This window comes from Aptenodytes forsteri, unplaced genomic scaffold, assembly GCF_000699145.1.
Source record: "Aptenodytes forsteri isolate BGI_AS27 unplaced genomic scaffold, ASM69914v1 Scaffold217, whole genome shotgun sequence".
NCBI classification, from domain to species: Eukaryota; Metazoa; Chordata; class Aves; order Sphenisciformes; family Spheniscidae; genus Aptenodytes; species Aptenodytes forsteri.
In genome coordinates this window covers 5,918,196-5,929,031 of record NW_008796222.1, presented here as the reverse complement: position 1 = coordinate 5,929,031, position 10,836 = coordinate 5,918,196, and the positions used below count along the sequence as shown (strand labels likewise).

General features: G+C 36.8%; 1 protein-coding gene across 1 annotated transcript in view; it reads right to left on the bottom strand.

Annotated features, from left to right (window-relative positions):
- Positions 1-910: 910 nt before the first annotated feature.
- Positions 911-10,836, bottom strand: part of HDAC2 (histone deacetylase 2) — a 19,534-nt gene continuing 9,608 nt past the window's right edge. Inside the window, exons 6-13 of the mRNA XM_009289142.2 lie at positions 9,429-9,521; positions 9,216-9,324; positions 7,624-7,764; positions 5,611-5,719; positions 3,334-3,464; positions 2,300-2,455; positions 1,496-1,553; positions 911-1,286 (exon numbers count right to left, since the gene is read on the bottom strand). Coding sequence (XP_009287417.1) covers positions 1,256-1,286; positions 1,496-1,553; positions 2,300-2,455; positions 3,334-3,464; positions 5,611-5,719; positions 7,624-7,764; positions 9,216-9,324; positions 9,429-9,521 — 828 coding nt within the window. The 3' untranslated portion in view covers positions 911-1,255. The remainder of the gene's footprint in view (positions 1,287-1,495; positions 1,554-2,299; positions 2,456-3,333; positions 3,465-5,610; positions 5,720-7,623; positions 7,765-9,215; positions 9,325-9,428; positions 9,522-10,836) is intronic.

Genomic DNA, 10,836 nt, shown 5'->3' with positions numbered 1-10,836 from the left:
CCCAAACATATGTATACACGCTAAAAAGGCATTAAGAAAACGAAACTCTTCTCCTCCTACATATTCCAGTAGTCCTAGTTGTAGTGCATTGGAATTTTAAAACGAATGAGTCAATTAGGCCATAGATGACAATCCCAGAATTTCATGGAAAAGAGAGAATAGGTTAAAAAAAAAAAAGTAAGATTTTTATTAAAAAAAGGAAAAAAGGACTGGGTAGCAATGCAGTTCTGCAAACTTTTGTGCTCACCGCTCTGAAATCTTGATACCAAAGTTTTAAACGTCAACCTACAAGACAACTGTTGTAGATTGAGAAAGCAAAAAAAAAAAAAAGTGTGCACTCAGGTCTCTGTTTCAATTCAGGCACCAGAACTAATGAATCAAGAAGAAAGGCAATAAAAACCTTTCTTTTTAAGGGGGACAAAGTTTTATGTTGCTCATAGTTGTAAAAAATCAGAATGGGTTATAAATGAAATCCAAGCTTTCAAAGCTTGCAAGATAGGAAGTGAAAGACAACCATATATAAATTTCATGAACAGCAAACGAATCAGTCTTTTGGGTAGATTCTGATGGTGGAAGAGGTTCTTGGACAGTAGAAGGCATGTGACTGCAGAGTTTTAAACCTTTACATTAAAACGCAAGTTCATACAACCACCTCATTCCAACATCTCTTCACCCATTTATTCAGCCTGTTCGAATCTCACGTACTCGTATTCCAGTACATCTGTTTGCACCCCACGCAGAAGCCACTGCAATGTGTGGAGTCGATGGAAGCACCACAGTTCAACTTGTGTGTTCGCCAGCCGTCCATTTAAATCCACTGGCTACTCATAGATAAATGTAAGTCTGCTTCATTTACATGGAATTTTTCCTCTTTGTGGTTCAATGATGGACAAAAGACAACCAAGTACAATTTTTTTTTTTTAATAAAGATAAAATTACAAAAAAGGTAAAATCAGCTCAGGAAAGGCAAATTACTTTAATAGATCAGTTTAGACATTTAACATAATAACTCACATCCATTTTTAAATACTATTACATAAAGCATGGTGAAGAAAGGAATTTCTGCCTCATAATTAGAAAACTCACAATACAACTTGCCAAAAACCAGAACAAAGCCGTTTGAAAATAAATACGGTCCATGCCAAATAGTACAAAATGAAATCAGCAGTCTCTCTCAATACGAAAACTTCTCTTCTTTTAGGTATTCTCCAACGCTAGTATTATGTTCTGCAACTGATGAGAGGCTATCTTTTGTTCAAGGATTGCTGAGCTGTTCTGATTTTGCTCTGTAGAAAGGCAAAAATAAAATTAAGTTGTTTCATTTTTTCAATTAACTGTTTTAGAAATGCAATTTTGAATTACTACTGTCATGAGTCTGAAATATTTAGTATTATGAGGAATTGAAGTCTCTACAGATATCAACACTTTATAGTATTTTAAATTAATAAACGCTCTTCAAAAAGGTGACATTCATTATTACTTAATTAGGGTTTACCCTTTGGCATCTGTCTTTTCACCACTGCTGTCCTTGGATTTATCCTCCTCCTTAACATCTGAAAAATAACAAGATTTTAAATATACCAAAAGATGCAAGAAAACCTTGAAAGACCTCAGAAGAAAAAAGCATGACCAAGTTATAATTTTTTTGTACATACTCCTAGCCAGAGGGAACCAGCTTTTAAAAGAAGTCACTGGTTACATATTAACATACAGTGTTAAATGCATCCATCCAAAGGAGTGATGTGGGCACAATGCCAGGTGATTCAAAATACCTCAAGGCAAGCCTCTCTTGACTGGCCGTAACGACGGTATGCAGTAATGAGACCTGGATTTCCCCTGAGCTCCATGTGGTAGTCTTGTAGCCCTAAGATGTAGTCTGTTCTTGCACAAGTCAAGAGCCCTGGGAATTACACTTACCCCAGAACCCTATCCAACTTCTGTTTCAGAGAAAACTAGTTGGCTCACCCCACAAAAAACCAAACAGGAACAAACTCGTCGTCTAACGTATTTAAAGCAAGAGCCTTTTTTATCCCCATTTTCATTAAGCTATATAAATCCCTGGCTCTCAGATTTCAAGCTTGTGGGGAAGCAACAATAACCCTTGGCTGAAAATACTATTCTAGCGTGAATAGCTGTATCTTGAAACTGATTAATTTAAAATAGATGCTTTAAATATGATGGAAAGAATAAATCATCCTCTCAACAGCTAATTAACTGTTAACAGAAAACGCATCTTTCTCCTGGCAGAACTGACATTTGCAGCTCCAAAACATAGGATGAAATCACACCAGAGTCCTACCTGCTTTTTTGTCCTCCGTCTCTTTTTTGTCTTCCTCTATCCTGGCTTTCTTTGCTCCTTTCTTATGATCTGCAACATTTCGTCGTCCACCTTCCCCTTCATCCTCAGAATCTGAAAATTCTTCATCACAGGCTATGCGCTTATCAGACGCTCGAACTAGGATTTAGAGTTATGAAATTAATTGAGCATAAAGTCAACTACAATAGGTCTAATAACAAAGAACTATCAAATTAAGAATGAGTAATAATATACTATAATCATTTAATACTGATGAACTAAATTATGGCTAAAAATACTATCTTTCAAGATACTCTGGGACTCTCACAACGACTTCCGAAAACAGCTTTACAGAGACACAGGGGGAGGGTGGGAGTATTTTAACACGTATCAAATGAATTTCAAATACTGGAAACTAAATCACAGGAGAAAACATTATGGTTTCAGCAGTTCATAAAATGGACAGTGCACCAGTAAGAGGTTATAGAATTACTCCAATCACCATCAAAAAAGGTTAAATGTAGGAGGAAACTTAGCTATAGCTGAAGAACAACTCACTGTCCATACGAAGGTAATACAGTGAAGGGCAGTGTTGCAAGTATGGAAAACCTCTCTCAACAACAACAAAAAAACCCAAATAAAAGAATTTTTTTGAAAATACAGTATCTCACTTTACATCAATGGGGAACAGGGTTTTTTTGTGAATAGCAAGACAGAAGCTAAGTCCTGTATTCCTTTAGTTACAATTCATTGAGACTTCTGAAGCATCTATTTTAGATTTGAAATAGCCAGACTGTTTCATAAGATGCAAAACCCACGTTCTTTCAGCACTTCTTTAGACCCCTTTAACAGGTTCAGATTTCTGCAGAGATGCCACCTTAAGAACAGCAAAACTGGCAGATTAGTGGCAAGATTTTTTACTCAGGAAACAGAACTGCCAATCTTCCAATACTGCACTACTAGGCCTAAGGTTCTGAACGATTAAATCTAAAAAGACTCTACCTGGACATGCTCTATCATGAAAAGATATTTCTTACTAGAAATGCGTTTGTCTGGATCTTCTCCATCCTCATCTCCACTATCTTCATGAACAGCATCTTCAGGAATGGCCTGCATCTGTACACCAGGTGCATGAGGTAACATGCGCAAGTTTTCAAATAAGCGTTGCCTGCAAGTAACAGACGAGGAAAGTTATTACTACACAGAAGTAGCATTTCCTTGGATTTTGTATATAATTCTGAAAACTCTGCTTTCAAAGTTAACCTGCTTTGCTTTAGAGTCACTGTTTCATTTAAAAAAAAAAAAAAAAGCATGCCAAGTTCAGAAAGCTCTCCACCCCTAACGGATCATCAGTATCCACAGCATACTTGAACATCATTTTCTTTGAACTTTTTAAACACTTACTACAATCAACTTCAGTCTTCAGTTCCCCACAGGGTCAGCACAACTACTGCCCACTTGGGCTGAACTGAGTGACAGTATTACTCTGTTTATAATAAGCTAGAGTATCAAGTAGGATAATAAACTATCCTCTAGTTTCTTAGAAAGAAAGCCAGACACTTAAAGCATGAACACTTCCACACTGTGTGCGGCAATGACTTCAGGGTCAAAAGCGATCCATCTGGGTAAGATTCCTTATCGGCTGTTTCAGGGAGAACAGAGAGAAGTTCTCTCCTGTCTAAGCAACCTGATGCGATGGACCCCACGTTCCAAAGCACCACATGCAGGAAGAGGAAGGACACTGGACTTCTCTTGGGACTTAAAACTTTTGTTCCAAAGAAGTCCAAGTAGAAAGGTGTGGCAAGCGTCAAATATTAGCACTTATAACAACTATCTCAGTATCATTCTGCCCCATTTGAAGAGCTAAATGGCAACCGGTGCTTTTTTGGAATCCTTACAGTCTCTGCCTATGTTCAAATCACATTACCTGGCAAACCAGCTTCGCCAACCCAGGGAGTCCCCTAAACTTAGGTCTCTGTGAAAGCATACAACTAACTGAAGGAGGATTCTCTGAAATGATGGGTCATTGCTCTTCTTGTGGGTGCTAGTAGAGGATGCGAGATTGCATCTCTGCCGACAGAACATACACAATCCGTGCCCAGTGATCTGTTAAAGACCAAGCAAGTTTTGCTGCCTGCTCGCACCACGGAAGTTCAACAATACACAATATACAGCAAGCAGCCTGGTGGATCACCAGCTGGAGCACTACTACTACAGAGAAATTTTGTAGAATTACATCAGTGAAAAATAGGTGGGTCTTCTCCCCCTTACACATTATTAAAAACTAAACCCCTTTCATTTGATTGTGATTTATACTTTTGTGTTATGAACACCAATCACAGTCTATACACCACACCAACCACTTCAAAAATTAGTATTTTATCTGCTTTGGTGAATTTTGCAATTTGACAGTTTTACAGGTTATAGCAGTACTGGCAAACTTATACAGCTAGTTTCACATCTTTATTCAGCTATTTTTAGTAACCAAAAGAATTCCTGTGCACCGTTAACAGCCTGTTAAAGTTGGGGCAAGGGTGGGGGTTTATTCTTTTAAACCCAGCACAGGGACAAGCCTCAGTAAGCAAAGAGTACTTCAGGCTAACCAATTTTACCTCTTATCAGCTGAGTACAGAATTGATTGTATGTACGCATTACTCCAGCCCTGAAGTAAAATATTTGTTTACAATCAAACCTTCAGGATGTGAGCAGGAATAAACTAAGTATCAGAAGCAGCACAGGCTAAAAATACATACCCGCTATACCTTGGCAATGAGCGCTTCTCAAACCTTGTGGATTTGTCAAACCACAGTCACTCAATTGCCCGCACACATATCACTATCTTTCCACAGTTTTGGATGTTCGAGCTCACATGTGAATTTTTGTTTTCACAGCTGACAGCTACAAAGAATGACAATCTCGGTTCGCGTTTAGACACAGAACTGAGAATTAGAAATCCTAATCAACACAGCATACCGGCTTCTTTCCTGACGGGATAAACTTTCTACAAAATTAGAATGGGAAGCCAAGTAAAACAGTCATCTCTTTAGTTGCTGGAAAAAGTAAAAATCCAAGCTGGGTCTTAAATTTTCATATTTATAGTCACAGGACTTCATAAGCATACATACTGTTGTAGGAACAGACTTTTAAAAAGTACCTCTTCTGACAGAAATGAAAAACGTGTCAAATCTATTCAATATTTACTTTTAGTGTGTAACAAAGAAAGGCATACAGTTTTCAAAACTGCCTAACAATTAAATCTCTGGAGAAATGTGATCCACATGACCTACTTGATAGATAAGGTAATCACTACTTACTTGATCTTCTCCATATATTTTGGTGTATTCTGATTAGTCATATTCGAAGGACTAATATGAAGCTTGAAGTCTGGTCCGAAATACTCAAAGTAGTCATTGTATGGCAACTCTATAAACCAAAACATAAAAGACAACTTTCTGACCTAAAAAAGATTTTAAACATTTTAAATACAACAGTAGTTTTGACAGGATTTTAGTTAGAACTACCAAACCTGAAGCATTCAGGTAAACAATAATACTTAAGTACTGCCTGAACTGTTCAGTGTTTTTCCTCTAAAGTATTCAATAAGTGAACTTAAATTTGTTGGCAAAATACAAAAAGCAAGAGAAAGTTCTACTGTAATCATGTTAAAACATACTGGAACAACGTAAGCAACCAATTTGACAAAATAATTAAAAACGCTACTTCTGCGGAAAAGAGAAGATCAACTGATGATTTCTCATAGCTGTTTTCAAAGTTAGTCCAGTTTGAAACGTTTAAGTGAGCCATTCAAAAAAATTCCTTCAGTAAAACATAATACATATTATTAGGCTAAAGATCACAGCTAGTTCAATATCCATGGTACACGCTGTACAGTGGTTCAGTAACACCCATGTCTGTCCGTTCCCTCCCTCCCCCTTCCCCCGCTTTTTGTATTTTTCCACAGATAATGGTCCCCTGACTGGAACATCTAATCCCCAAAATGAAGTCGATGAAAACTTCATATCCAGGAAAATGGCAGTATTTTATATTGAATATGACTGTACCTTCCCAGATAAAGTAACAGAAATCTAAAAAACCTAGAACCCTTAAGAAATAAGACACTGAAATCCAGTTCTAATCTAACTCTGTGTTTTCTTCCTTCATTTATGGATTGTTACAGGATAAGCGATCTTATTAGGTGGATAGAAAGAAGACAGGAAGATTAACTTGCTGTTGCAACATTTAGAAATGCACTGTTCTTTTGCGGAACAGATTAAAGATGAGAGGGACCCACGAAGTTGAGAGGAATGTTAAAAAAAAATCCAAAAAAACTGCATATATATCCATTGAATGGGACATGCTAATGGGAAAAAAGTCCCAAAGTAAGGAAATACTACTGTCTGTTCAAAAGCTTTAGCTGACAATGAATACATATATATTGATATGCAAGATGGAAAATATACATCTTGAAAGGTACTGTCCAAATATTCTTTTCTCACCGACAACAGCATTCCACTGAAGTCAGACAGAAACACTATGAATCCATCAAGAGATACATGAATAGCAAAAGGTTATCAGCAAAAGTTGCAGTCCAACGTGAAAACTGCCAGTGACTGATGTGCAACAAACCAGTCCAAATACCAATTTTATAAAAAAGGCATTCCAGAGACCATGTCCAGAAGTATATTTGGCCAGAAGTAAAGGGAGTGCAGGATCTTTGGGGATCTTCCTAAGAGAAATTACTTCACTATTCAACTATTTGAAAGAAGTCTACTATTGCTTTTTTTATGTTAAATTTTTTTAAGATAGCTTGTATAGTCAAAATTGAGTTAAATGGAAGTGTAGAAGTCAATATACTTTCACAGTTACTTTTAAGTCACAGATACAATGAAAAAACAGTTATGTTTTGCTATGTAAAATGGACACTCGCATACTCATTAGTTTCTTGTGAATACCATGTCCGTGGTGCCCAACTTAACACAGGTCTACGCTGTTACAATCAAAACACAGTATATATTCTATCATACCGATGACATTCATATTAAAAATAATTACAAGTAAGGTTCAGTAAGTTTTACGTTTTGAATTTTCCAAAAATGATCCAATCATTTCAAGCTTTTGCTAAGGCATAAAAAAAGCCCCAAATGCTTAAGTTCATTTAGTGCATAAGCTACTGAAAATTTATTGGCTAAATCCTAACAATAGCTTTCTACATAGTTTAGAATAAACTGATGCATTACAGTTAGCTGTACAAATATTTGCTATCTGTTCACTTAAACCCTCCCATGATTATTTCTTAATAAAATATTAATTTGGGTATTAATATTTACCATTAGGAATTTCACAATCTAAGGCAACAGCAGTTTCATATGTCCAGCATCGAGCAACATTACGAATAGTATATCCTCCTCCTCCTAACATCAGCAATGGCAAGTTAAAAGTCTTTACAACTTCCACACATTTAGCATGACCTGTCAAACACAAAAAGAATTTACAATATATACCAAATATCTATTAAACAGAAAAATATAGAATGAACTATTTAATCAGACATATGCAATCACGCTTATCAAGTGAGAACTGAATTGATTTGCGTAAAACAGAACTGTCTCCCCCAAAAGCTAAGCACAACCTCACAAGTAATCAAGATCTACAGATAAGAAATGTACAAGATACATCAAACATTATCCACCCCAGTCTTCAGAGACTGCATAACAGCCTATTGCTGCTGTTCTGAAATGCTCTTAGGATGTTTAGTGTTTTGTCTTTTTGTAACTGATGTCAATACACAGTGACAAATCTAGGGACAATTCCTCAGTCAAATGCAAAGGGGGAAAAAGGGAAAGCAGCAAATCAGTACTCGGTCCTTTCTACTTCTAAATTTGAACCTGTATTAGAGGTTGCTAAGTCTTGCTTACAGAGCGAACTGGTGCCAAGACAGTACACACTCCAGGGAGATACAGCATACTGAAAGGCATCTGTAGGAGGCAGCAGCTCTCTTGATTTCCAAGATATGTAAGATGGAAAAAAATCTGAGCTGTATGGGCAACTGAAGTAGCTTTGCCACCTGGTGCAAATCAAGAAAAGAACCCTGAAACACTGCAGACCTGACAGATACTATACTGCATTTTGTTGCCTACAAAACTCTAATTGCCTCATTAAGAAAACAAGAAAACCCAGAAAATGAATGATTCAAACAGGCTGGATTCAAGGCTTAGCAAAAGTTCAACATACATTTAACATTTTATCACTTAAATAAATAAATAATAATAATATAGCAATAATATAATAATATGCTAATAATACAATAAGGTTTGCTAAATTAACATCTCATCCCAATTTTGAGAATCACGCTTTTGGGTAGAAATGTAAGTAATAATAAAATAAATTAATTCTATAAAAGTTAATAAAAATGAATGTTAACCTAAGGCTCAGTATAACAAACACCACTATAAATTTAACAGTGCAGTGAGTATTCTCATTTCAGTAATACCTATTTTATGCCCAACAAGGTGTTTGATGTTTAGTATCTGTAGTCCTACTAAGTGAACGACTAGTTTTGTTATTTGCCCATCATAGTAAGTGTTGCAGTAGGATGACTGTTGTCATCCTGTCAATCCAGAACATTGCTTTAAAGCTACAGAAAGCCTGTGCATAGAAGAAAGGGAATCACTTGAGTGGCTAGGAAGAACATGGAAAACCAAGCTGCTTAACTTTTTTAGATGGACAGAAAGAAAGAGGCAACTTCTGGGTTTCTTTTGGCCATCCCTGTATAGCAAAGAAAGAGGTGATTAATCATAGTAATGAACAAAATCTTTGTGACTCCAGTCCTCATCATGCAAGTGTCTTGAAAAATAGTATGAAGGATAGAGGTTTCTATTAAATAAAGTTACAGACAACAAACACATACTTTTCTGCTTACCTTTAACAGTAAGATTAAAGCATCCCAGCCTGTCACCAGACAGTGAATCCGCTCCACACTGTAATACCACAGCACTGGGCTGGTACATCTCCATTACTTTGGATATAATCTATAATCAATATAAAACAGCAAGTTGTTAATTCACATTATGAAAATAAATCCACAAAATGAAACCATTATCTTTCCAGAGAGCTTAAAAAAAAAAGTACTTACTGGTTTGAATATCTGTCCATACGATTCATCATCTATACCATCCCTCATTGGAAAGTTGACAGCATAGTATTTGCCTTTTCCAGCACCAATGTCCTATGAGCAAAGATGACAAATGCTTTATTACAAACATAGAAGCACATGATGGTATAATGGAAAAAAGTCTACACAAGTCTGCTGAGCTATTTTGTACCATTATTCACATCTGTGAGGGGGAAAAGAGGCAAAGTACCTTACTTGATTCCCATTCTCCCATAAAATCATTTTGGCGTGTAGGAATCGTACACCAAGACTAAATTTGCAGTAAGTACACTTGATTTTTTTAGTTCAAAGATTTAAGACAAAAGGACAAAACATAACTGATCAGTTTAGCCCGGTAAAAATAGTTGAGCAAAAACAAGCAAGAAAACCGAGAAGAGCAAGGTGATATGCATGTTTTTGGTGCCGTACAGAAGATTTGGATTTAAGAAGGTTTTTAAAACCGTATTCTTTGCTCCGAACATAGGATGAAGAACTAGCTGCAGCAAAAGGAAGAGAAGAAATCAAACAGAGGCCGCTTATAGGTACCCTTGAAGAAATTGAGACTTTTTAAACAAAAAAAAATGAACTTGCAGATTATTCTCAGTTCCATCAGGTGACAAGGCAGGAACTGTAGTAGTCTATCTTACCAGGCTTCCTGGACAACATACATATTAAAAGAAAAAACTCTTTGCAAAAAAATCGAGTTGTTAAACCCTGAATCCATCCATTTCTGTTTTGATGATCAGCTCAAAACTTAAAGATCCCTGCTTGCCACACATTCCCATTTCTTCCCTTTAGCTCATCACCAAGACAGACAGAAACTGATCCAGTTTACAGAGCAGTTCTTTGCCACTAATAAAGCTACAATGGGGAAGACTACAGCCAAATTGAACAGGTTAAATGTTAAACTATTATCAGACAGCAGCTCGCAGTGAGAGCACACTTCAGGTCCAACATCCCTGAAAAGCTACACATCATCAGTAGGATGGCCCAGCAATACAAACACTAAACTTCTCAACACTAGCTATTGATAGTCACGGACTTTTCCCTCTTTCTGAACAAAGCCTCCTTAGCAGCGAATGCAACAGTACTCTGTCACTTCCAGTAACTATCTTTTATTGGAGGGGGAGGGGGGGACAGGGACAAATGGCCCAATGCAGCATAGGCACAATGTTAACAGTTGACTTTTTTTTTCCTCCAGCACATTATTAACATTTCATAGTATTGCAAGATTAGTGACACTGAAGACCCCTGCTGAACTCAACTCTGGCTGATTTGGAGCATGACAGTTATCCAGAATCTCCCAAAGTGAATCACCTAGGCTTTCAGACGCTGATTTTTCTGAGGTGATAGTGCCTTGCTTTCCAGATTTAAAAAAAAAAAAAAAAAA